Genomic DNA, 26722 nt, shown 5'->3' on the forward strand with positions numbered 1-26722 from the left:
CCCCGCTGCCAGCATCACAAGGAGCTGCTGCTGCCCCTAGGCCTTGGCACCCCCAGCACGGGGACCCTCGGGGCTCCCACGGGAGCAGCCAGCAGCCAGAGAGCCCCTGCCCAGCGCGGGCTGTCCCTTCCAGCCTCTCCCACCTCCTTTTTGCAGGGGTTCTCGCCCCAAAATCGCTGCCGTGGGCTTTACGTAACCCAGTTCGTGCGACTCCGCCACTGGCTAATCGTCCCGTTCCCATGGCAACGGGCAGCAGAGCCCGAAAATGGGCCGAGGTGCTCAAAAACCAGGGTGAGGTGCTCAAAAATGGGGCAAGACGCTCAAAAACCAGCCACAGGGAGCTTGGGGCTGCCGGGGACGGGCAGGGGCACGGCCCCTCGCTGCGGGGACAGGGACAGCAGCCGGCCACGGAGCCTGGGTGCTCCCAGCTCGGGGGCTCAGCGGGTTTTGCATCTCAGCTCCCCGACATTTGGGGACAGGGACGGGCCCGGGAGAGCCCTCCCCACGCCCTGGCCCTACCAGGCGGGTTGCACCGGCCACCGAGCCCCGCGGCACAGCCAGGGCTCGCGGGAGGGCTGCAGGCTCGGCACATCAAGGCTGCTGCCGGGGAGAGGCTCTCCCACAGCGCCAGCCCCGCCAGACGGGCTCCGTGCCCGCGGGGCAGGCAGGCAGGCAGCTCCCGACTGCTGCGGGGCCAGGCTTGGCTGGAAAAAGCTGCAGCAAGAGGGGATGGAGGACAAAGCTGGGTACGGGCAGCAAGTGCTCGCCTGCAGCCCCCAAGCCCTGGGTTTCAGCATTGTGCAGAGCAAGAAGGGGATGGAAGGAGCCAGCTCGTGGTAACGCTGCCGGTGCCGAAGCAGGGGAACGCTCCCCGGGGCTCACCTTGGCTGTCGATAACGCTCTGTACCACCTCCTCCAGCCCCACCATGTAGATGAACTCGCTGTTGGCTGCGCTCGGCAGGAAGTGAAGCAGGGGCGCGGGCGGCTTCGGGGGTGGGATCTCCAGCAGCGTCTTCTCCAGCTGCTTGCGCAGGGCAAGCTTGGCGGCTGCCTGGGAGTTGGCGGCGTCGTTCAGAGCACTGGGGCTGGGGAGCGGAGACGACACCCTGTTCACAGTGCCAGGCTGGATGTGAGAGGCAAGGTTCATATAGATGGCTGAAGACGACGTACGCTGGCAAGGAACAGAAGAACTTGATTGCTGGGGAGGAAGAGGAGAAGGGGATTAATGCGGGGCTGGCACTCGGAGCAGGAGAGAGCCTCGTGCGCCCCGGCTGTGGCTCAGCTCCTAAAGCAGCCCCCCAACAACCCGCCCTCTGCCTGCACGCCTTGTAGAGGGCTGTGCTAGGACTCAGGAGCACTGAGCACGGCTCAGCCCCTCCGAGGAGCCAGGCACGAGGCAGGTGCCCACGGAGCGAGGCGCCCCGGCGAGGCTCGGCGTGGGGAGCAGCCCAAGGACCCTGCAGGTGAGGGAAGGCGTTGAGGAGCTGCAGGCCCAGCGGCGTGTAGGCAGCTCCGTGCGCCGTGATTCACTCGCTGGCACCATTGTTCACGGCAAGTTCTGCTCCTCCACCTTTTGCTTCACCGAGCTGGCGCGCGCCCAGGCAGCATCCCCGCTGCCAGATGGTGCCCGTCCCTCCCACACAGGTGCTCCGAGCGTGCCAATTCCCTCCTCTTCCATTTCCAGCAGCTTTCCTTCGGCATCCTCCGTTCGTTTGGATTCGCGGTCCCTCCGGCACGTGACGGTAACAGAGCACAAAGACTTCTGCTGACCTGATGCTGCAGCTTTCGCAGTCTTTTGTGATAAGAAGCCATCAGCCTGCAACCTATTTGAGCACGGCTGCTGCCAGCCTTTCACGGAGCCTACCTGTCTCCTGGGGTACCAACACTTCAACGCTTGCAGAGGAGAAAATCCCACACAGCAACAAACTGGCTCAGCAACTCAAACAGGGTCAACTACCAAAGCTCGGGGGACAGCGCTGCGTTGATCGAGAACAACACGCAGAAGATAAAACAGAAAACTGGGGCAGACTGCTTGAAGCCGGCTAATACCCGGCTGATTGTGAAAAAGGGCAGAGAACCGAGCTAATCCCAAACCAGTTGGTCTACCGTAGGTCTGAACTAATGGTAGAGCCGATCGGGGATGACTCATGCAGATTTAAATGAGAAGATGATGAATTAACACCAATGAACTTGCAACTCTTCTCTAAGAGGCTGTTGTGTTTTTTTTGTTTGCTTTTTTAAAATCAGACGTGCAATTACGTTCGACAGTTGCTCAAATGCAAGGCTTTTGGACCGTTGTGCAGTCACGTTTGTAATTTATACGGATTTGCACTAGAGCATCGTTAGGACAGATTAAATGGCTTAAGAACTGGCAACAACCCCTGAAAGGAGCCAGGAGTGGTTGTTAACCTGGGCCCGCAGAGCCACACAGCGTGGCAGCCACGCATTGTAGCCCGGGACAAGGAAACAAGCCTGTGCACAGAGCACAGGGGCGCATCCCAGGGAGCTGGTCTGTGTGCAGCAGAAGGGCTGTTTCGCTTCATGCAGCACCGAGGAGACCAGTGCTCCAGCTGGGAAGTGGTATTTCTTTCCTCTCCACTGCCAGTTTGACTTCCAGATGTAAAACGGATGGTTTTAAGTGTCTGGCTCCTAGAGCTTGGCTCAGTCTTCCTCTTCAGGGAGAGGAACGGGGGCTGCTCCCAAAGCGGTCACCTTGCTGCACTGGGGCCTTGGTGGCACCGTTTGGGTGACCCAGCGTGGTGGCAGCTTTCCATTAGCTACCATCCCACTCCACACAAGGGTCAGGGACATTTCCCTGTGTCCACACTCCGGACGCGTTTCCAAACCTCGCTGCGATGACTTCACCCCGAGCCCCTCCACGGCACGCACCGGGCCCAGAGGTGTCTCCTATTTCCCTTCCTGGCCAACCCCATGGGGCAACTGTGCCCAAAGAGCGGCGAGTCGGGGACCTACCGGCTGGTAGTTGATGGCTGGATTCATGCTTGGAGTTGTAGTGCGGATGAGGCCAGGCTTAGGAGGAACGCGCTGCCCTTGTAACTGGGCAGGGTTCGGAGCAATCACACGCTGCGACATAAGCATATGGGGCAGAGTCGTGTTTGTGGCAGACCTAATGACACTGTGACCCTGTCAAGAAAGGAAACAAGAAGGAGATAAAGAACTGGAGGCAAAGCAGGGTTTTTAGTTCCCTGAGCAGGCTCTACGACAGCCGAGCATCTCCACTTAGCCAAAATTCACGTTACACTCAAAGGAGAGAGGCCACTCAAAGACCCAACTTCTCCTCTAAAACGTTTTTTACTTAAATAACCACGTTCATTTTGCCTAAAACAAGGGTGTCTCACATTAACATACTCCTATTTTCCCCTCTAGGCTGTAGGCCATGATGGTTCAGGAGCTGATTCTCCAGACCCAACTCCATGACCTACACTGCATTAAACACAACCAAGCCGATTTGATCAATACGTACAAATGCAAGGGAAAAAGGAAAAAAAAAAAACAGCAGGCAATTTGCCAGCTAATGCTGTCAGTGCTGGACACGGTGTGGGGCTCAGTGAGGGGCTCGGGAGGTCCCCGAGGAGGCCGAGGGCCAGGGCCGACCTGTCCAGGGTCCGCTCGTCTCCGTGCACCACCAGAAGGGCTCTGCTGGGAGGAGGGCAGGTAGAAGGGCTCGATTTTTTTGTGTGTCTTAAGCCAATCCTGTCTGACAAGCTTTCTCTGCCCCCCCTTTATTTTTTTTTTAATCTATTTTTTTTCCTAGATGAGGTTCTTCATTGTCATAAGCAAGAAAATCTTCACAAAGCCCCTGCAAACAATGTGTTTCCTCTTCCCCTCCAGCCCGTTTCCTTTACCAGTCCGGTCCCACTGTGAAGCCACAATAGACCTGACCCCAGAAGCGTTGCCATAGCAAAGCAAACAAATGCCACCAACAAAGGAGATGGTTAAGGGAGGGAGAAATGATCAGCAAGGCTGCAGCCAAAGCCTTCGGCAGAAGCACAAGGAGGCCATGGGTAGGCAGCTGCTGGAGGGACACCGCAACGAGCTCCTGCACGGCCCGGGCGCCTTCCTCCCAGCATCTGCTTTCCCAACAGCATCACGGGGACGTCGTGCATCTCATTTCTGTCCCCCGGCCCCCTGCCAGCAGGGCAAAGCCCACGGGGTGATGCCGCAGAGCCCTGGGGAGGCAGCAGCCGAGCGAGGTGCTTTCACCCACAGCTCCGGCTGGTGACATCCAGAGCGAGCACGTAGAGGTAGGCGGCTCGGCCGGCACCCCGCTCTGCCCACAGCACTTTCCCAAAGAAGGGGAACATTTCAATCCCGTGTTTTGTTTGCATTTTGCTTCCCCCTCTTCCTCTGCCCATTCTGTGCTGTTTCAGAACGCTGCCGAGCCCTCCCCGCCGCTAAGTGCAAGTTAACAGCTTTCCTCCTGCAGCCCCAGAGCTTGTGTCACCGAGCAGCAGGCAGCTTTCTTCAGGGTCAGCACCAGCCCCTAAATTCAGCTCCTCCCACCTCCTGAGCTGCTGCTGGAGGAACCTCCAAGCTTTGTGACCACTTTTCTGCTCAGGGGGCTGAGAAGTGCCAGCATTTATCTGCCTCTTGGCAAAAGCACCTCAGTCAGCCAGGAGGACTGACGTGCACGCGGCGGAGACGTTCGCTCATTCACGCACACGTGCGGGGTGATGCGGGGCCCTCTGCACAGCAAACGGCCTCAGGAAGGCTCACCTGTAATGTCCTTAAGTTCTGAGGCTCAACCCCCTGAGCTCCAGGCCTGGAGGGAAGCTTGGACAGTCCCTGCTGTCCCACGTGAGCAGGAGATGGCTGGACAATAGACGCCGCGTTCTGGACGACCGGAGTCTGGATCGAGAGAAAACAAATACTGGGTCACACGCAGTGCTGGAAAGGAGCTGTACCAAGACCCAAGGCCAGCTGGTGCTCAAATGATGTTTCAGAGCTGCATAAATTCACCTCCCCAGCTGTCCTCACGGGCAGCACGGTGGCCTGGCCTGTGGATTCGCTACGCACTTAGCTAAGAAAGATCCCACAGGCACAGAAGTGGAGTAAAGGAAGGTCCAAAACCAGCGAGTCCTCAGCATTTCTCCACTAACAGGCTGCTTTATAGCACCCACCCCCCCAGCCAGCCCCAAGCGCTGCTGCTCAGAGCTTCACCTTCTGTACCACGTTCTCCTTCTGCAGCTGGCTTTGTCTCAGTTTCTTCAGCAACACAAGCCTGGCCTCCTCCAGCCGGAGCTCATCCCGGAGCTGCTTGATGAGCTGCTGTCGCTCCTCTATGCTTTTACCCTACAAGCACACCGAAAATCGGTCAGAATTTGCACAGTCGAAACCTGCTGCTGTGCCTCGATGGCAAGAGGGCATTAGGAGGGGTTACTAATTAGGAGTTTGTAGCACAGGTAATGAGCCACCATGACCAGAAGTGACCACGTTGCTCGGAAATTCCCCCCCGGTTCCCAAGCCCTTCAAAAAGCGCCCCCCCTGCAGCAGGAGGCCTCCCCCTGCTCGCTGTCCCCACTTCCCGAGAGCAGCCGAGGAAGCCCTTACCTTGAACATTTCAAGATTTGCTGCCTTAAGTCTTTCTTCCATGCGAGAGCTGGACCGGGGACTGGACGCCTCATTGTCGGAGAGGACAATTATATCTGGAGAAGGGGTTAATCGCCCCCTGTCCTGGTCGCTGCGGGACAAAAGGGAGAAAAAAGATTGAGCCGTGACTCCAAGAGCTCAGCAGCGAGCTGGGAGCTGGGAGCTCGCTGCTTCTTGTTCTGTTACGAGCAGACGGCCAGCGCCAGGACGGGAGCATCCTCTGCTCACAGGTGATCGCGTTGGGAAGGGAACGGGCTCGCTGGAAATTTTCCTGCAGCGGGGTGAAAGGTGGATTGCTCGGGTGTTAATGAGCCACGGAGCAAGCAAACGGGGAGAGACATCCAGAACCGGGAGCTGCGAGGAGGGGGAGCAGCAGTGACACTGCTGCCTGGTGCTGCTCGTCCTTACCCAAACCCAAACCCATCGTCCTCATCCCACCCCCTGAATGACAAGGATGGGACGCGTCCCCAGGTCAGCGCAGACGTAAGCGCCCCGAACCTCCCTCACTGCAACTCTATTTTAAAAGGCTGCCCGTGAAGGGAAGCCTGAGCAAACACCCTGCGCAGAGGCAGGAGACCCGGCTGAACCGTGACCTAGAAACCGGTCAGTGAAAGGAGCGGAATGACAAGAGCCCCTCGCTGGGAAAAAAAAAATCAAAATCAAAATCAATGCCGTGCGCCGGCAGCACCCGAGCGCTGCTTCGTTTGTTGTGGCATCATCCTGAGCGAGGAGATGCTCCTAAAAGCCCTTTCCTATCGCTGAGTCAACACGATGGTGCTTGGAGAGCCTTGGAAAATGCTCAGCAGTCGGGGGGAAGCGGTGAGAGCAGCGCAGCTACGACGGCACCGGGCTCGCTGCCACCGCCACTGGAAGGTCTCCGAGGCTGCAGCAGGGAGGAGATGCCCGGATTATCCCATCCGGGGCTTCGGGCTCGGAAAAGCCAGCACGAGCCACAAAGCCAAGCCCAAATCCCCAGGCTGGAGTACTCCAGGGGCCGTGAATCCAGCCGGGATGCCAGGAGCCTGATTCATCCCGCTGCCCCCACGGGACACGGCCCCGGGGCCGTTTCCCTGCCAGACCCCGAGGGCTGGGTTTGGTCCCAGTGCCACTGGACGAGGGTTAGGAGAGGAGCTCTGCTGAGGTCGGTCATCACCACCGGGCAGGCTCCTGGCCACACCGGGGCTTTGTGCCCGCTGCAGGCTGCTGACAGCAGCACCCGGGGGTCTCCGGGGCAAGCCCCCAGCATGGCTGGCACAGGGACGCCCCGCAGGGAGGGACTCGACCCTAAAGCACCCCCAAAGCACCCCAGAGGAGCCCAGCACCAGGCTCTGCTTTGGGGTTCTCCTGGAGGCGCTGCCGCCGCGCTGGCAGCCGGTGGTTGTCTTGGACGAGCACCCAGCTACGTCCGGGCTGTTTTATTTACATTCCGTGGAGGCAAAAAAAAAAAATAAAAAGGCAAAAAAAAAAAAAAAAAGCCAGCATCAAAGCCAGACAGGGGAAAACGGGGCCATCTGCAAAGAATTGCTGAATATGTCAGGATTGTTTTATTTACTTTTGTCGAGGCAAGGGCGTAATTACAACAGAACTACTGGAAGGAAAGCTGCGCTGCTCGTGCAGGAGGCAGGCGAAGGTGAGAAGGGAAGGAGCCGGTTCCCAGCCCGCCCCGGTTAATGACCCTTTATCAGCTGGCAGGCAGGTGACACAGCACCAGCACCTCGCCCTGAGCCTTCTCCCTCTCCTTAGGGCTGCCCCCCTGTGAAGCTGTCACCAGGGGCAGGTTTTGGTCCCAGCCTCTCCCAGAAACCAAACCTGCTGGGAAAAGCTCAGGATTTCGGGCGCACGACCCAAGCTGCTGCAACCGCCTCCAATTCTGCGGGGTCCACATCCAGCCCCGGCACCCGGCCGGCCCCTCTGCTTCTTGCCCTGCATCCCAGCAGCTCAGCCGAGGATCCGCAGCACAAAGCAGCCGGGCACTGCCACTGCTCCCCAGCATTTAGCACCTCCGGCAGCCAAAACCACGTCGAGGGGCTGGATATCCCCGTGCTAGGATATCTGGGGTATCACAAATCCTACCCAAACGCTGTGCTGGGGACCCCTGACCCCCGGGTATCCTCTGTCCCTGCGAAGCCGTGTTAAACTGGAGCAAAGCGGGGAGTTTGGGGGCAGAACTGCACTTTGTGGAGGTGCAGCAGCGCAGTGCCACGCTCCCAGCAGGCTGCCAGCGAGCCCCACGTGCCTACGGAGGGAGCTGCAGATTTGAGAGCTCCCACGGGCACAAACGGGACACCGGGGAATCCAGCAGTGCCGTCCCTGCCTCACCCCCGTGGCTCTCCACGCTCCGCAGGAGGCTGAGCCAGCGGCGGCGATGCCTGCACGGACTGGGGCCATGCACGGTGCTGTTAAAGACAAACAACCCTGGGGATTTTCTCCTCTCCACCGCCAGCCCTTCAGGCCCGTTCACCCCATTCTGCTGCTCGCCGAGCCCGGCTAGAACACCGCAACCCCCTGCTCCTGGCTCCTGGCCCGGGGTGGGGGCAGCCTGCACCCCCTGCCTGCCCCAGAACCCGGCACATTGGCACGGCGAGGGGCAGGAGCCGCAGTTGTGCTGAATCACGAGCTGGTGCCTTCCAGGAGGGGCAACGGGAGGCAGGGAACACACCGTGCTGGCACCGTGCGGCCCGGCACCGGGGGAGGCAGCCGGGAGGATCCGCAGGAACCCAGCTCCCAGCCCACCCTCACCACGCTGCTGGCCCCTGGACTAGGTGGCCGTGGCTGTGGCTGTGCCCTTGGATCACCGCCTCCTTCAGGCACGTTTCACGGCACAAGGCCGGCTCCGAGCAGGGTGCAGGCACCTTCAGGCACCCCGAGAGCATCGCGGGAAGGTCGCGGCTCCGGGTGCTTCCCTACAGCAGGGCTCCTCCGTTCTGCCCCTCTGCCTGCTCGCCAAGCTCGGTACCCAAAGCGAGCCAGAACTCGGATCCGCTGCCTTTGGTTTGATCTCCCCAGTGACACCGAGCCAGGGACTGTGACAGGCTCCATGTGCGACCCCCTCGGCAGAGCCCGGCTGCAGGTGCTGGCTGCGGAAATTGAGCTGCCGGAGTTCCCCCCCTGATAAAAATCAGGTGGGAGCGCCGTGCGCCGGCAGGATGCAAACGCAGAGCACGGGAGGAATGCCCAAGAGCTGGCAGAAAGCGGGCACGGATCCCCAGCACCCGGCCGCCCGCCTCTCCCGAGCAGTCCTGGCTCAGCAGCAAGAAGCAAACGCCTCTGGCCCCGGTCACAGCCCAGCCAGGGCCGGGTTTGAGAGCGAGATCCGTGCCCTTACATCGGATTTGGCCTGCAGCTACACGAAGGGCTTTTGTGGGGACGCTAATAAGAAGTCCCAACAGAATCGAAGCCCCCTGCCTTCACGCACGCCAGCGGTCTGCTTCTAAGGCACCCGACTGCTGCAGCTTGTAATGCTGAGCACAGGGACAGAGGGAGCAACGCAATCCGTCTGGTGTTGGGGACAACAGGGAGGACAGCAGAGGTAAAAGCAAGAAAAGCCCAGTGCTGAACGCTTCCAGAGAAACTCTGCTGGGAGAGCAGCGCGGGCTCTGCTCCTCGGCGTTCAGCCAGAGGCACCCCGCAGGCAGCACAGCGCCGGGAACCCCCCGAGCCCCAGGACCACGAAATGCCCGTTCAGTTCCCACCTGGCAGCGCTGGGTTCGCAAGAGGCAAGCTACCGAGGCGAGCTGCTGGGCACCTACCTTCTCCTCGCGCTCATATCCACCGGCTCGTCGTTAATGTTCTCCTTCCCCGGCCTCCCTGCAGTCCTGCCATCCCCATGGGGCCTGAGGCTCCCATTCAGCTTTTCCTCGTAGACTTTCACACCGTCCTGCTTCACCGGGAGCTCGTGGGGCACCTCGATGCCCGACAGGTCCTTCCTCTTCAGCAGTGCCAGCATCTTCAGGCGCTCCATCGCCTCGTGTCCCTCCATCTTCAGCCTCTTGGCCAGGACATCGTCCCGATCATCCGCTTGGTCCAAGCTCCGCTTCAAGAGGTTCAGGCGCAGCGCGTCCTCTGTCATCCTGTCCATCCTGCGGGGCAGAGGTAGACATAAGGACAGGGTCAGCACCACGGCAAACGGAGCGAGGCTGCGGCAGGCTCAGCTCGAGCACGGAGCCCTGCGAGCGAGCGGCTCCGCGCGGGGCATTTCCCCCGGGCGCCGACCTCCCACGCGCCGGCGTGCGGGAACCTGCCGGCAGCGGCACGCCGCCCGCTTTCATCCCCGGCCCCAACCGGCCCGACGGGGAGTTTCCCGAGCGGGGAACCGCGCGCACCTGAAGGACGAGAGCCCCCCGAGAGCCGTGGCGCGGTCCCACACGCGGCACGGACGCCGGCTGCGTGCCGCGGGCTCGGCTTCGAGCAAGGCAGAGCCATGAGCCTCTCGGTACAAACAGCACGGCGTTTCTGAGCTTTTTTCCCTTTGAATAAAGAAAATTGGTGGGTTTTTTTGTTTTGTTTTTTTTTCTGCAGGTCCAAGCGAGGCCCTGCTGGGCCCACCGGGGTCTCGCAAGCACGGCGCAGGCGCACCCGGCGCCATCCCCGCCCGCGCTGCTCCTCTCCTTCCCCTGCCGATCGCCCGCCTCTCCTCCAGGTGCACAAACAGCCCGTGGCAAACAGCTGCAGCCAAAAGGGGAAGGAGCCGCAGAGCTCTCCCGGCCTGATCTCTCTGCTCCCAGGCTGATAAGAGAGCAGCTACCAGCAGAGCCCGAGCGGCTCCACCTGAACGCGAGGCCAGACCAGCTCGGCGAGGTCCTTCCCCAGCGGCAGGCAGGGGACGGGGGCCAGGAGCGAAACGGGAGCACCGCGGGCAGGAGAGCCCACAGCTGGCATCCCCTCCGCCTGCTAGCAGCACCCAGGGAAAGAAAGGCAAAGGAGAACGCAGCAGAAAAACGCTTGGCAGGATGACAAGGAGAGAAAAAAGAGCAGAGCTGCCCCCCTGGATGGATTCTCCTGCGCGAGGCCACGAGCGCGGCGCAGAGGAACCAGACATTTTGAGGTCTTCAGGAAAACCCCCGGTGGTTTGGGGCTGCTGCAGCACGGCGCCAAGGCGGTCACACAGAGCACAAGAGATTATTTCGGGTGCTTCATTTCACTTCCACTGCTTCGTTAGGGGTGCCTGCGTGCCCTGAGCAGGGACATGAGGGCAAAGCACCCGCAGCTCCGGCACCGCGGCTCCTACTCCCCCTGCTAAGGCGGAGCTCGCGCAGCCCTGCCTAAATCTGGCTGCGAGTCCCTCACGAGATAAAGCCTCGCAGAGCCAAATCTCTGCCAGGAAAATGTTGTTCTGGCTCGGCTCTCAATCCCCTCTAATTACACATCTTCCCAAGTACAGCTGTCACACGAGTTCAGCTCCAGCAGCGAGGCGGCAATGTGGGTGCAAGGGGACGAAGCGCTCGGGGAAGCCTCGCTGTAAAAAGGGGCGCAGCCACCAGGGGGGAAATCTAGGCACTGAAAGGCACGAAAACAAAGCAAACCAAGGCACTAAACCAAAGGCAAGGCACTAAAACAAGCCTCTGTGTCACAGCTCCGGCCCCGGACAGGCTGCCACGTTCAGGGTGAGCACCTCAGGCTTCTTTCTGCTCGCCAGTCTCGTCTCCATGCAGGAAAATTCCCGTCTGCGGTAACCAAATATAGAAAGGCAAGCAGAGACAAGCTCAGGAAGGGCTTTGGAAGGCGCAGGAGCTGCAGCTCTCCGCCCCCGGCCCTACCAAGTGACCCCAGGTTAAATCCAAGCCGAGAGAGGCGGGGGGTGAGGCGAGACACCACGGCACGGCGCGGAGCCTCACCGCACCCCGCGCCACCGCTGGGAAGCCACCGGGCTGGGACGTGGCAATGCCGGGGCGTGCGTGGCTCTGGTGCCCGTGGTGCTCGCGGCCAGGAGCCCACAAGACAAGGGCTGGGGTGCTGAGAGGCAGCGCTTGCACCCAGAGGAGCCTCGAGGGTGAATTCCACAAGCGTCCCCAGCCCCTGGCACCCACCCTGCAGGTTGGGCCCGCCTGGGGAGCCCTCGCGGAACGAGCTCGGCGTCGGGCTGGAAGTGGAGCAGCCCCACACGGTGCTTGAAAGCCCAGCCAGGTGCCAGCCGGGCTGCTAAGCGACCCGAAGCACTTCCCCTGAGTTATGTCTCGGTGCTCAAAATCCTCGCACCGCTTCCCGCACGCGGGTGTTTCAGTATTTCACACCGTGCGTCCCGACACCAAGACGGACACGGCCATAACGTCACCGGCAAGCAGAAAAATGGAACAACCCCGGGCACACCAAGGAGACGCGGGCTCCCTGAGCGCACAGCGGGCTCCTCCTGGGCTTCAGAAGGGGAGGGAGATGGGCCCGTGCAAGGAAAACCACCGGGACACGGTAAAAGGTTTTGGGGTGCCCTCCCCTTCGAGATAAGCAGCTTCGGTACGAGAAGCAAAGGAGAAGCGCCGTTATCGGGCCCAGGTAGCACAGCGGTGTAAGCCCTTCAAGAGGAGGCTTTCCAGGCTCTGTAAGGAGCACTTTCAGGCAGACTCAATAAAAATGAAATCAGGCTTCAGGTTCACTACTGAACGGGGCCCTTCAGCTGCAAGGAGGGGGCAGGGGAGGGGAGAAGCTGCAGCCTGCCCGGGAGCTGCGAGCGCCGAGAGGGGCCGCTCCGTCCCAAAGCAGCAGAAACAAGCAGGAATCCCTCAAACCGCCGGTTATTTAGCGAGTCTGAAGGTCAGACAGTCAGGAACCTCGGTGCCAGCCTGCTCTGTGTCAGCGTAACCCCAGCAAAGAACAGAGATTAAAGCTCTGCGGCTCGAGCTGGGAGCTGCGCGGGCTCAAGGACCGGCTGCTGAGCGTCGCCTCGGTGTCAGGGAGCACAGACGAGGCAGGAGCGGCTTCCCCCCGTTCCCAATCCCAGTCACCTTCCAGCAGCAGCCAGGTGGGCAATAACCAGGAGCACGGGACCGGGACCAGCACCCGAAGGGGCAGGCGGAGAGCAGGGGGCATCGCCCCCACCGGGGCCGGGCTGCAGGTGGCTCGGCCTCGCCTCCTGCCGCCCACGCCGCCGAGATCTCGCGCAGCCCGGCGAGCAGGCTCCCCCATTTCACTTCCCTAAAGGAACTTTATTTAACCGAGAGAACAAAAAAAAAAAAAAAAAAAAAAAAGAAAAAAAAAGAAACAAAATTCTCAAATGGTGGCAAAATCCCCTAAGGGGAAACAAAAGAGCCATAAAACTTGTTTTGTTTCTGACTCGGTGCAGGCTGTAATTATCTCCAATTGCACCTCCGTAGGTGAGCAAGCTACTGGCTGCCTCACGCAGCCGGTGCCGGTTTGGGCCCAAGGCTCAGCAGCCACGAGGATGAGGAGGAGGAGAAAGAGGCCAGAAGCGAAGGCAGGATGATGCCCTGCTCCTACCCTGCTCCTCGATGCCCTGCTCCTGCTCCTGCCCCGCTCCCCGCAGCGGTTCGGTGCCGAGGCGCGGCGCAGCTTCCCGCTGTCCAGGCGAAGGGGCAGGGATGCTCTGAGCGCACCCCGGCGCGGCGCAGAGGCCAGCAGGCAGCCCGCAGATGCCGGGGTCATTCAGCCGAAGTTCGGCGCAGCCAGGGGCACGCCAGGCGTGAGCTGCTTCGGCATCGTGTGCTGCTCGCTGCGTGCCTCTGGCTTGAGGCGGTTTCGCTGCTCTGGTGCTAGAAAGACAGGTTTTCCATTCCCAGACAAACAAAGCAGCGGCCCAGCTTTCCATTTACATTTGATAGAGCACCCACAAGTGCACACACCGTGTAAAAATACAACGCGGCGCTATTTTAGAAGCTGGAACGAGCGAGTGCAGCTGAAAAAATTAATGGCATACCGGAGAAGCGAGTATGTCGAGGAACGAGATAGAGCCACTTCTAACCACAGCCTGCCCAGACAGCGATCATCCCGATCACCTGGGGAAAATGAGGCAGAACTACGCAGATTTGGCAGCATCAGAAAAAGTCGGATTCAACCTGATTTTACTGGGGGCAGCTGCGGGAGATCGCAGCCCTCTCCTTGTCATCCTCCCAGGTCCCTTGGCTTTGTCAGCCCACCCCTGGGTGCTCCTCCACCAGCCTGCTCCTCGCCGAGCACAGAGGGAGGCTGCAGGAGGCAGAAAGCCTCCAGACTTGGCCTCCGCACACGATCCCGGCCGGGAGGTGCCACCTGCACTTCTCCTTCCCTGCAGGAGCCCAAGAGATGCCCGAAGCCGAGGCCACGACATCTGGGAGCCCCCCAGCAGCACGGGCACCACTGGTGGAGCCTCCAGCTCCTGGTCCTGAGCTCCCCGACCTCCCCCAGCCTGGCTCAGCCGGGCCGGGACGCGCTGCGCTGCTCCATCCCCAGGCTGGGCACAGCAGAAAGTTTCCTCTTTCCCTCTTTTCCAGCTCTGCCACGAGGAATCTCCGAGCCGCCTCCGAGCGAGCGCTGCGGCGTGGGGCAGGGTGCTCCCAGGCTCTCCTGGCAGCCCTCCCCGGGCCTTCCTGCCGGGCTGTTTGTGCTGGCTGCTGCCACGGGCATCCGAGGCAAGATGGACTCTGCAACAAACCTCTGCTGACATTTCTTACAGGGAAAAACTTCCCCGGAAAAACTTCCCCGTGGGCACAGCCACACAAGCTCCCACCTGGCCGCTTCCACCTCTCCCGGCAGCACGGGGAGCACCGCGGGCAGAGCCGGAGCTTCCTGCACCGAGGCACGAACCAAGAGCACAAAAAGAGAATAAAAAGACTAAAAGCAGAACCCGGAGCTGGCCCTCGCACTGCTCCTACTGAAGCCGCCCATCTTCTGCGAAGGAGAACGGCGAGGCCCAGGCACCGCGAGCGCAAGAAGCATCACAGAGCAGAGCGCAATGCTCCGTGTGGGGAGCTCACGGTGAGATCTGCTTCCTTCAGCACCTCTAGAAGCAGCAGGAACGGGCAGGATTAACGGGGCAGCTCCGGGCAGTGCTGCTCGCACCGAGGGTGCAGCACCAAACCTTTTGGTCCGAGCCTGCTTCGGGGTGCAACGCTCCCTCAGCGGCTCCTGGAAGCACGCGGGGTCGCTCGGTGCTCGCAGGGAGCACAAAAGCAGCGGCAAGGAAGGGGCTCTGCGTGGATTTATCTACAGGTGGGGCTCGGACAGAAAGCCAGCAGGAATCGCAGGCTGCTGGCAGCACCCTGGGACCGACCCGCCGGCCGTCCCCGTGCGATGCTCAGGCACAGCAGGCACCAAAAATGTCATGGCAGCGAGGGTGCGCACGTGGATGGAGCGCACGCAGCGATGGGAGCACGTACAGGAGAGAAAAGCCTCTCTGTGACAAGCGGGTCACCGAGCTCCAGCCCTGGGAGAACAGGAGGAGGAATTGATTAGAAGGAAGCTGGCAGTGCCGAGGTGAGGGACAGCTCAGCGCAGCCCTTCGCGCGGGCGATCTGAACGCCGAGCAGCAGCAGCGGAGGCCGCCTGCCTGTGCCGGGAGCGAGGCCGCCGAGCCCCGCAGCAGGAGGCTGGGAGCACCCCGAGCACCCCGAGCAGGACACCCTGGGGGGCTGCTGCTTTCCTGCTCCTGCTGAGCGCAGCACAAGCCCAGCGGGGCGCGCAGAGCACGGCACCGTGCCACCCAGCTCGTATCCCCAGCCCAAAAGGGGAGAAAGAACAGGAACAGCACCCAAACCCCTGGCTGCGGGATGCCCAGCAGGCCCAGCAAGGCAGAGCGCTTCCCGAGCGGCTGAGAGCAGCTTCCAGCCACCAGCACCAGCACGAAGCCCCCCAGCCCCTCGGTCCCCGACAGGCACAGCAGTGAATGAGGCCAGAGCATCTGAACGCAGAACTTTCCCCTCCCGTGCTGCCCCAGGGAAGCCTCACGGTGCCGCAGGCTGGCTCCCTCCTGCCATCGAGCACCAGGCTTGGCCAAAACTCAACGCCCCGGTGCTGTTTCCAGCCTCAGCCCTGATTTCACACGAGGTTTTGCCCCCAGCGGGCACCACGGAGCCAAACGGACGCAACCCCTCCAGGACGAGGACCTGCAGATGCGATGTGTGCCCGCGCTGAGAAGTCCCAATAAATAAAACCCAGGGGAGAGCAGACGCTTCAAACACGATGCAGAAACGTTTGGAGCCACTTCAGTCCAACAAAGCGAACGCGTTGGGTTACCGGGACGAGCACGGTGGGAACGGGGAGGGTTTGGGGCAGCGCCGGGACCCGCACGGAGAGGACAACACCGCGCTGGCACCACAGGGCGCGCACCCACAGCAGCACCCGGCACCCGCGGGGCTTTTGGAAGCCGGCGTTCGACCCCGGCACCGCGACGCTCCTCGTGCCAAAAGTGTCGCCACCGTCCCGGTACCTGGTGGAGCCGACGGAGTGAAAGCTGCCGAATCCTCGGCCGGTCCCCGAGGGCTCCCTGCAGCAGGAGGGGGATTTGGGCACGCCGAGGAAGTGAGGGTCCGGCTCACCTGCGCGCGCTGCGCTCTCGCCGCTCACAATCCACTTGGGCGCATCTGGACTCCGCCAGCGCCGCCGCGGGCTCGCCAACAGCACGAGCCCACATGGAAAGGATTTGGCGCGGTTCGGCCGCTCGCCCCCGACCCGCTGGGGTGAAGAACCGGCCCCGCGTGGGGAGGAAACCGTCTGCCTGGGGGCTCACGAGAGCCTGCCCTACGCAACGCGAGCGGCGTCTTAACTTCCATCTAGGCTGAGCACAAACCAACATCGATGTCGTAAAATGCATTTCCACACAGCACACACAAAATGGCTGGCTCCCAAGACGAGCATTTCCATACAATACTATAAAAAGGGTAATAACCTAAAAAGGTAATTATGACTTAACGGCGAGGCAGGCTGAGGAGAGATCTGCAAGAAGACGGATTAAAAAAAAAAAAAAAAAACGAAAAAGAAAAAACACACACACAAAAAAAACGCTATCAAATAAAAAAAACGTGCTGCTCTTTGAATCCTGATGCTGCAGATTGCAAGTTGTCAAGAAATACTACGCTCAGCTCGGGTTATTGTGCAAGCTGCGGGGAGAAATCCTACGCTACAGCTGTGTGGAGGAATTTCATGCAGGTAAGAAAGAAAATATGTAGGCCTATCACGAAGATTTTATCAAGAACAGAGCATGCACGAGTCTTTAAAGAAACACACGATCCGAAATGCCCCCTGAACAAAGAGAAAAGAGCTGACAGATTCTTTAAAAATTCACCGTGTGTAAAAGTCATTCATAAATCGGGGGGTTAAGCCAGGCTCCTCCGCTGCTACTCGGATGCACGAGAGCGAAATTATAATAATAATAATAATAAAAAAAAAAAGACAAAGAAAACATTCCGGCAGACAAACCGTAGGGCTCGCTCTCCACAGGACCGGGGAGCTGTCTCTCGGTTGCAGCAGACCATAAATTCTTCCAGGCAGCTCGGCGCAAACTCGTTAAACAGTTCCGCCGCTTCCCTCCCTACCCCGCTCTCGGCATCTCGGGACCGGAGCCGCCTCCAGCGCTCGCAGCGAGACCACGGCGCGGCTCCGGGGGCTCCGCTCCTGCCCAATTCCCTTCCCCTGCCGGACCCGGGGGGGCTGCGAGGAGAAAACCGAGCCCCAAAAGCGAGCAGGAGGCGGCGCGGCGATGCCTGCGCTCACCGAGCCAGCAGCGAGCGAAGGGCAGCGGGATTTGGAAGCCGTGGGGGCAGAGGGGAAGGCGCGGGGGGCTCCCCACGCTGCCCCCCGCCCTCCCCAAGTTTTGGGGTGTAGCCAAGTTGGTTTAGGAGCGAGCTCCGTGCCGGGAAGCCCTCGGGGAAGCGAGGCCGCTGCCATCCAAGCAGTGCCCCACAAAAACATTTCCAGGTTGTGGCACATGGAAAGGGGGGGGGGGAGGGAGGAGAAAAAGAAAAATAAAATAAAAAGCTGCTTTTCACCCCCCCCCCTTCTCCTAAAGCGTTGCCAAAAATGAGACGGAATTAAAAGGCTCAGGGGGAATCGGGGCTGGGCGCCCCCCACCCCAGGCCACCGCCGTCCTCCTCAGGGCTCGGAGCGAGGTGGGGGGGGGACGAGGGGCTCGGGGAGCGCTGCGCTGCGCCTCTCCTCCCCCCGGGCAGGCCGAGCAGCTCGGCGGGGATGACGCAGGCTGCCGGGCCTTATATAACGGGCATGGCCCGGGACTTCCTCGACTGCCACCACCGGGGCCGCCTTTGTGCGCGGGGCGGCCGCGGGGCCGGGGCTGGCGAGGGGCCACGGCGCCCGTCAGGCAGGGGGGGACGCGCCGCAGACAAAAGGAATCCCCCTTTTTTCTTTTTTCTTTTCTTTTTTTTTTTTTTTGGAATTTATTTATTTATTGGAGAGCTCAAATAGCGCCAGGGCTCCCTTTTAAAGCCCCCCAAGGAGCCGTGCCCCGCGGCGGGAGGAGGGCAGGGTTTGGGGCGCTGCAGCCGAAGAGCGGCGCGGGGAGGAAGGAGCCTGGGGAGAGGTGGGATTTTTTGGGTTTTTTTTTTTTGGGGTGGGGGGCAAAAAGGGAAGGGACCGGCTCCAACCGCGAATCCAAGCAACAGTGCCAGTTTTCTCCTGAAAATATTCCGTAAAGGCATCGCATCCAGCTGCCAAACTCACGTTTTTGGTTTTTTGGTTTTTTTTTAAAAAAAAGGACAAAAAAAAAAAACAGATCTGATAATCCATAAAGAGCCTTTTGTCTGTTCAAAAAAAAAAAAAAATTAAAAAAAAAGGACAGTCTAAAGAATACTTACAGGTACAATATTCCTGCTGCCTCCTCTAGTTGTCAAGAAAATTAGAGACAGGGAGGAAAGAAGGGGGGAAAAGCGAGCCAGCGAGCGGGGAAGGCAGGGTGGGAAGGGGGAGGGAGAGGAAGAGGCAGCTTTTTTTTGCCGAGGAGCCCTCTCCGAAGAGCATGGGCGGCCCCGCGTGCCATCCCCCTCCAGGGACCTGCAGAAACCCTGTCTCAAAACGGGCACTTCCCTGCCAATCATGCGCCGTACTGTTATATTAAACAAAAGAAAAGGGGGATGCTTACTTTTACCCATCATGCCTCGCGGGGCAGGGAAAAAGGAAAAAAAAAAAAAAAAAAGAAAGAAAAAAAAAATAAAAAACCAGTTGCAGCCGGTTTGTAACCTCAGGACATGGAATTATCTCTTAATTTTTTTTTTTTTTTTTTTTAAAGTCGTTTGCGGTATAAAAGTCAGTTGGCTGCGCCCCCCCCCCCCTCCTCCTCCTCCCCTCCCGCCCCCTCCCCGGCCGCCAGCAGCCCCTGGCTCCCGGCCCAACTTTGTCTTCATTCATGAGAGCTCCTCTCCTCCTCTCCTCCTTCTCCTCCTCTCCTCCTTCTCCTCCTTCTCCTCCGCCACGATTTTAACCGCTTCGCGCCCGCCACCGCTCCCCCGGGGCCCTCGCGCCCGGTGCCCCTCTCCGGGGAGCTCGGGGGCACCCGGGGACGCGGCCGCTCCAGCCCTCGGGGCGGTGAGGCCCGGGGGGCTCGAGGCCACGGGGGTTGGAGGCCAAAAGGACTCGAGGCCCAGGGGTTCAAGGCCCAGGGGACTCGAGGCCGCCAGGTCGTGGTTCCACCTGGCAAGTTCGGGTGCTCCCCGCGCCCCCCGATGGGTGCGAGACCCCCACAGCACGTGCCCGGTCCTCGCCATCCCCAATCCTCTCCGTGCCCCACCTGCGATGCCAAAACCACCCCAAAGATGCCATCCGTCACCCGTGCCATCTCGCAATCCCCACGTCCCCGCACAGGGTCTCGCCCCCATGGGTTTATGGAGCCCCCCAAGGCTATGCCATGGGGGCTCGGCTCCACACCCCATGGCTCTAGGAAAAGGAGGAGCCAACAACGAGGCCAACAACGACCAGAGACTAAAAAACGCCGGGAAGGAGGCAGACGGCACCAGGGATGGGCAGAGGATGGGGCACGGCTTCATCAAATTCGGAGGCACGAGCGCAGGCAGCGAAGGACGAGCATGGGGACAGGGAGCAACTGTGGGGATATCGCCACCACCACGGCTCGCTCGAGGGCACGGAGGAAGGCAGTACAACGCCCGACGAGGTTTCGAGCTGAGAATCCAGACCCGGCACACTCCTGCACACCGACAGCAGGAACAGAAGCCGTGGCCCCACAAACCAGAATGGAGAGCGAGAGAGATGAAGAGCCTGGCGTGAACGTGAGGCAGAGCCAGGCCCCCGAGGCTCACCGAGCGCAAAAATCTACTTGGACGGGTCCAGAAATTGTCTAAAAGCAGCTCTGGGGCAGATTTTTAAGCGCCCACCTCGTTACAGGGCACGGGGCAGGGACCCGCCGAGGACCGCGCGCGTTCCCGAGGGGCTGAAACAGCTCCTGAACGGGCCCCTCCATTTTGGGCTGCAGATTGCAGAACGGCGCTAATCAAAGGTTAACGAGAGCACCGAGTAAATTTGAAGAGACTTCCTGCGTGTAATTAGCATTAGCAGCGCACCTCGTGGCATCGTGGAGCAGGCAGAAGTGACCGCCGCACGGGTGACATCTTTGTCAAGCCAGCGCGCCCGGGTTGCGCTGCTTTTCCACGCGGGAAGCACGATCAAATCATCCCCTAAAAATAAACCCATGACAGAGCGCACAAATCACCGTGTCACCCGCGATACCCAGCCACTATCGGCTGCGTCGTCAACCCAGAGCTGGTAATTAAAGCAGAGCTTCCACGCCACGCTCAGCGCCGGTGCTATCTGAGCTCGCCTTTATTAGATAAAATGGAACAATTTCGTTTACAAAGGGGGAAATAACTAATTAGGCTTTAATTACATGGTAGTTACCAGAGATTTATAAACTAATGAGGTGGTTGTCGGGGCCCCCCTAAGATTTATTTTTCGGGTGGTGCTCGCTCGAAGCACGCGGGCCGAGCGCAGGGCAGCACCAAGATCCTTCGGTGGCTCTCTCTGCCCGCAGCTCTTTCATTTTTTTTCCCTTTTTTTCCATTTTTTAGCATCGCTTCGCCCTTTTCCAAGCTCCTCACCTCCCTCCAGACCTTTCAGCGCTGTTTTAAGGCGCGAGGAGATGGGGCAGAGATCAAGCAGCTTCCCGCAGCCGAGGGGCGGCCGGGACGCCTCGCATCCCTCCTCCCGCCCCGTCCTTCATCGCGCGGCCGCGAGGCTTCTGAGAGATCTTTACGGCCGGGATGGGGAAAGGTACGGGTCCAACATCACTGCACTATTCATTTAATTGAATTTTAGGGTCCTTTCATAAGGACCCATCCTCTGGGTGCTTCTATTTCCAGCATGAAAAGGCCTTTGACTAAATCTGCAAAAGTGCTAACAATAGCTGCTTTTGTGCCGCTCCGGCTCCGAACCCAATTCATTATCTGCAGGTGATCCACGGCTGAGAAATCTCGCCCGCTCCCCACCGGCTCTGCCGGGTGATTAGCCCACAAGTCGCCGGCTCCTCTTCATTTACGCTTTCGCCGTGATTCTTGCAGGAGGGCCACAAAGGAGGGGTGGCAGGGGGCCGCAGCGCGACGAGCCTCGACGTTTTCCGAGGCAGCTCGTCGGGGAGGTAAGAGAGAGGTGGCCGAGCGGAGAAGTGGCATGCGGTCACCTGGAGTTAATTTACTGGGACTCGGCCTTGGGCAGGGACTGGATGAAAGCTTCCAGGGGACTGCACCCGCAGAGGGGCAGGGCGAGGGCTGGTGGCAGCCCAGAAGCACTGGGGACGCCACCAGGATCCTGGCTTAGGAGGCAGGAGCAGAGGTGGAGGAGAAAAAGCTTCTGGTACAGCAACCGGAGTGAATTTTAAATTCAGTCCTGCCACAGCCACAAGTTGGGGCTGGGAATTAAGAAGGAATCGAGTCAGTGGCTCAAAACTAGGGACGGGGCCACCAACAGACTGCTCCTCGCGCTGGCTCTCCGGGCGATCAGGACGCAGCCGTGCCCGGGTGCTGCTGGCATCTGGAACTGATGCATCTGGGCACAGCCCTCCCCTCGTGGCTTTTCGGAAGGAAAACCCTGCTCCAGCAGGCTGCCAGGCCAGAGCTGCTCCGCGTCGTGGCCAGGGACGTGGAAAGGCCCTGCGGGATGTCCTGCAGCAGTGGGCACGGGGTGCAATCCCCCAGCCTCGTCCCCCCCTCGCTGCTTGCTTCCCACCTGCGCTCGCCCCAGGTCGTAAATCTGCCGCCCCGGCTGCCTCTTCCCTTCCAAAACAGAGGGACCCCGGAGCAAATCCCTTCCTCGTCGTGTTCCTTGGCCGTTTTTCCTTCCCTCTCATTAACTAATAGCAACCAGATGATCGTCACCAGCACGATGCAGCTTCAGACTCGCACCGAGGACCCTGAGAAACGTTTTGGTGAAACTGGAACACAATTACATGGGGAAAGGAGTGATTTATTTATTTTTTTTTTTTTAGAGACCTAAATTGCCATTCAAGATAACTTCAAAGCCTGCCAATCTCAACGCGAAGGAACTGGTTAAGTGGAAACAAGGCTCCCAGCAAGCTTACAGGGAGCAGAACAATGTTCAACAGGAAAAGAGGGCGAGCACAGCCTCAGAACCCGGAGTCACTTTGTTTTCTGTGGGCTAGGCACAACCGGCATGGCACCACAAATTCCCAGCCCAGGTTTGGGGCGGCCTCCTCTGAAATGACCGATTCTCTCCGAAACGCCACGCAACCAAGGCTTTACCGAGTCCGACCTGCTCAGAGCTGTCCAGCTCACCGGGGCGAGCTCCCCTCGCCCTGTGGCTTGTCACATCCATGGCAATTCCGGCAGCCTGGTGGCAGCAAGGACAACACAGAGGGGCTGCCCCATAACGTCTCCATCACGGTGGGACCCCGCAGGTCCCATTTCCATCCCCGCCACAGCGCATGGGGATCCGACCACATCCACCAGCTGCCAGCCTCCAAGGGCCTGGGCATGTGGTGCCCAGAAGGACCCCAAAACCCCCCTCGGGGCTGGCCCTAAGACCCCCTCAGGGTCTTACAACAGCTTCCTGATTGCCACTTGCTCCAATTTACCCAACCACTCGCTCCGATTTACCCAACCCCGATGGAAGCGCGCTGCCCGAACACAGACGAACATTTGGGAACAGTTGGGCCACAGAAATGAGTTCAGGGCCCCATCTTCTGCCAAAGCCACAAGCAGGGCTGGGGGCACAGGGGTCCCCATGGCACACGGCGCTGCCACCGAGCCGGGGCCACCCCGAGCGCTGCCGCACGGCCGCCGGTTTGGTGGAGCTGTGGCAGGGAGCACAAGAAGCCACTGAAGGGCCAGAGCAGAATCACACTGCGCTGGTAGGTATTTAAAGCTGTCGAGTCTCCAAGATTAAATTAGAATCAGGGAACTTTAATAACGAGCAAGTTGAGGAGTGATTCATAGAAGGAGAAAGTGCGTTAGGTTTGGCCGCGTGCAGCAGCAAGGGACCAGTCCCAAGCAACCATTTTGAAACTCTCCAAAAGTCTGCATCTGTCGGATTGATTTCCTTTCACTCAAAAGTTCCTTTCTAAAACCAGAGATCTAGAGAGCCTCGTCTCCCTGCTGCTTACAGAGGTGAGCGAGGCCGTGCTCAGGCGCGTTTTGGGTGCCCCTGGCTGTGCCCTGCACCGCCACCAGCCTGGGAAGCGCAGCAGGAGCCACGGAGCAGCCCCGCAGCCAGGACAGAGGGAGAAGGATCCACGTTTAGCCAAAACTTCAACACCTGGACCCAGAAACCCCCCTCTGGCTAAGCAGCAGGTCCCGCTGCTGAAAGGGAAGGCGGCTCTCCCACCAAATATTGGAGATCTCTGCCGAAAGCGCCGGATTGCCAGGACGTGAGGCACGGAGGCACCGCTGGTGTCCGTCGCTGTCAGCCTTCGCCGTTTGTTTCTGGATATCCGCGTGCAGCTCCCAACGACAGCCCCAGAACACGAAGCAGAAGTAGAGAAGATCCATTTGGCAGTGGCAAAGCGTTTAAATGAAAAGCCGGGATGATAAAAGCCCCCCAAACGCTGCGATTGGCAGCACGTACGGGGCCTTCGAGGTGATGTCCCGTCTCCTCCCTGCCTCGACTGCTCTCAGCAGCACGGAGTTTCAGTTCTTTTGTCTTTCCAGAGACTAAGTCAATTTTATTCTACTCAAACAGCGACTCTGCTGCAGACAAAAGGAGAAATGAAGACCCACTGCAGTGAAACAAGTTTTATAATTCATTAGAGTGAATTATCTTTCCTCTCGTACAAACTGCGTTAGGCGGCTGGGAGAAGAAAAAAAAAAAAAGAGGAGCCGCGCAAACTGTTAAAGCCAGAACTTGTCAGCAGCGAGGATCTCGTCTGCGGGAGGATCTCAGGTTATCCATCTCACTTCACGTCTCCCGAACCCGAGACGCGATGGCAGGGGAGCGCGGAGCAAGATCTCACGTTGGCTCTGCACGCAGGATGGTAACGAGCGGGAGGAGGACGGGGAGCGGGAGCTGGCTCGAGCTCTGAAGCGCTCCACCAGGCCCGACAGTTTGGGGGAAAAAGCGTCAACTTTAGGCTCAGACAAGAGGCGTTTGAAGCACGGCGAGAACACGTCCTCCCTCCTCGCCGCCGAGCCGAGAGCTTGAAGGAGCTCGCTCCCATCTGCTGCATGGCTCAACTGGAAGGTTCTTGGGTGAAACAGGGAGGAGAAGAGGGGCGAGGAAGAGCCCGGCGAGGAAGAGCCCGGCGAGGAAGAGCCGCCCCCTCTCCTCTGCAGCCCCATTTTGGAGGCCAGGGAAGGCACCGCACGGAGGCAGCGCGTGCCGAGGGCTTCTTCTGTTCCCTTCCGCCGCCAATTGGCAAATATTTGGCTCCGTGCAGGTCTGGTGATAAAGATGCTATCGGGATCCCAAAGCAGAGTTTCAGCTGGAGCGCAGCGTTTCAGTGTTGTGTCTTTGTGCCCCGAGCTGCCCTGCTCCGAGATAAGCGTGGGCAGAGCCCCGCGCCGCCGGTCCGTGAGAGGGGAGATGAGCGGCACGCAGCGGGGCCTTCTCCCGAGACAGCAGCCGGGTTCTGGTCGGGTCTGCTTCCAAAAAAACGCGATTCCTGCCTTCGTTTTCCCAGATCCGCTGACGGTGAGGCCTGAGCCCAGGCTCCGATGCAAAACCCTCAAAACCGAGGGGCTGCGGGCGCTGGGGGCTCACCCCCAGCCTCACAACTTGCCCCGGGAGCCCGAGCCCAGCAGCGATGCCACCACCACCCTCGCGGGGTCACAGGCACGGGGCAGCCCCGGGGCAGGACCACGAGGAGCTGCCCCCCCCCTGCCCCCAGCTGCAGGCGCTGCTCTTCTGCCGCCGGTGCCCGAGAGGCAGGAGGCAGGAGGGAGGCTCCCACGGCGCCTGCGCCAGGCACCCCACCTACGGCCCGGCGCATTTGCATATTCAGCAGCAGCAGCAGCGATGTTTGCCTTTCAAGAAAAGGCAGCAAAAACGCACGCAGGAGAAAGAGCTGCTGTGAGGACGCCAACTGCTGCCACGCAAACCCAGAGCCGCGAGGAAACGCGCGGCCGAGGGCAGCGGCTCCCCGAGCACCCTGATGCCACCGCGCCTCGCCTCCGGCCCCGCCGCTCTCAGCGCCGCCTGGACCCCTCATTCCTCCGTCTGCCAGCACAATCCTGGCGGTGTCTCAAAGCCTTTCTGCCTCTCACGACCCTCCTGGCCACCCTGGCACCTCGAGGAGCCAGGCAGGGCTCAGCGCCGCCGCCGCAGCGCTCGCCAGCCTCCCACCTAGCACCGTGCCCCCCAGATGGGGCAATTTCAGCATTCGGCCCCAAAATACAAGCTCAAACCTAGCCACCAGCACCCAAAAGCCCCACTAAAAGCCCGTGAAGCCATCCCGGTGTGCGGAGCTTGGCACCACCTACCTGGGGACGCCGCCGCCGGACGGCTTCGATCCGGAGCAGCACAAAATGGACGGGGCCGGGCAGAGCGGGCGCGGGAGCGAGGCGAGACGCTCGCTGCGCCGAGGCTGCGTGGAAAAAAGCCCCCAAGGCTCTTTATAGACTCCTCTGCGCCGTTCTTAGGTCTAATTTTAGAGAGGAGGCTTGGAAGCTCCTCTCCTCACACCCTCACATTTGTGTGGCACTCGAATTCCAACACGGATGCGAGTCTTCAGAAGGATTTCGGGCATATTCTGGATACCGCTATCGCCAGTAACCCGATCACGTTCCGCGGCCAAGGACTGCAGTTGCCAAACGAATCGGGACCCGAAGTTTACCATTATCTCCCCTTTTTCAACACCATCTCCTAGGTGAACCCGGCTAGAAACGAGGTGCCCCAATTGCAGGAAAACCAAGGAGGCCGGGGAGGGAGGGAGCCCAGCAGCAGCCCCCACACGCCTTTCCCACGGACGGGGGAGCTTCCCGAGGGCTCCGCGTGCAGCAAATCAACTAAAAACTAAAAAGCACCTTGCAAACCTCACAGCACCGAGAAGAGCAGCCCGAGATAACGTTGGCTCCGATTTGAGAGCACGGGACAGAAGCAGGGGGCTCGGGAGCCACAACAAGGCAGCCCCCGGGTCTCGGGGCAGCGTTATCGGCGTGCGGGGCCGAGCTCTGCTGGGAGAGGCAGCTGCTGGCCGTGCGCCTCTGCACAGAGCTCGCTGCCCCCGTCCTGTGGGTCACAGCAGGGAAAAACGAGCATCCAGCCCCAAACTGCTCCTTTTTTCCTAGGGACACGAGATCCCGAGGCCATTCCTTCAGATTTCTGGCACGGGAATGGGAGACAGCAGGGCCGAGGGATCCTCTGAGCACGAGGATCAGCCTCTGCCAGCCCCGAGCCGTTTGCTGCGCCCCGTTAAGCAGGACAAGGCCCCTCTCTTTGAGCCCAGCGAGATTTTGGGTTTTCCTTTCAGCTCGAGGTCCAGAAAGGAACAGAAAAACAGCGCTGCCAGCCCCGCTATGCCGCGCACAGCCCCAGCACCATGAGCACCCAGGAGCTCAGCGCGCTCCCCGTCAGCTCCCAGCCCTGAAGGTAAATCGGGACGGCTCCGTGCCCCAAAACCTCTCACCTCCTGCGTGCTGCTCGCGGCCAAACCCGGGCTCTTCTCCTCCCCATTCCCTGCACAGAGCGAGGCTGAGGAGCAGGCGAGGGGCACCGCTGTGTTGGGGGCAGCGTCCGGGGAGACGCCGCAGCTCCGGGGCCACGTTCCGGAACCTCGATGTCACCG

The 26722-nt window shown here is 60.1% G+C and overlaps 1 protein-coding gene across 4 annotated transcripts in view; it reads right to left on the minus strand.

Moving 5' to 3' along the window:
* GATAD2B (GATA zinc finger domain containing 2B) overlaps positions 1-26722 on the minus strand; it is a 29283-nt gene extending 2561 nt beyond the window's left edge. The window contains exons 1-7 of one of the 4 annotated variants that reach the window (XM_072027984.1): positions 26564-26722; positions 9360-9689; positions 5572-5701; positions 5182-5313; positions 4738-4869; positions 2974-3144; positions 883-1198 (exon numbers count right to left, since the gene is read on the minus strand). In XM_072027984.1, coding sequence (XP_071884085.1) covers positions 883-1198; positions 2974-3144; positions 4738-4869; positions 5182-5313; positions 5572-5701; positions 9360-9689; positions 26564-26610 — 1258 coding nt within the window. In that variant the 5' untranslated portion in view covers positions 26611-26722. Of the gene's footprint in view, positions 1-882; positions 1199-2973; positions 3145-4737; positions 4870-5181; positions 5314-5571; positions 5702-9359; positions 9690-16950; positions 17094-18341; positions 18515-25418; positions 25547-26563 lie in introns of those variants that run through there. The other 3 variants (XM_038167911.2, XM_038167912.2, XM_072027983.1) reach the window with 3 other exon arrangements.

This window comes from Anas platyrhynchos, chromosome 26 (assembly GCF_047663525.1).
Source record: "Anas platyrhynchos isolate ZD024472 breed Pekin duck chromosome 26, IASCAAS_PekinDuck_T2T, whole genome shotgun sequence".
NCBI classification, from domain to species: Eukaryota; Metazoa; Chordata; class Aves; order Anseriformes; family Anatidae; genus Anas; species Anas platyrhynchos.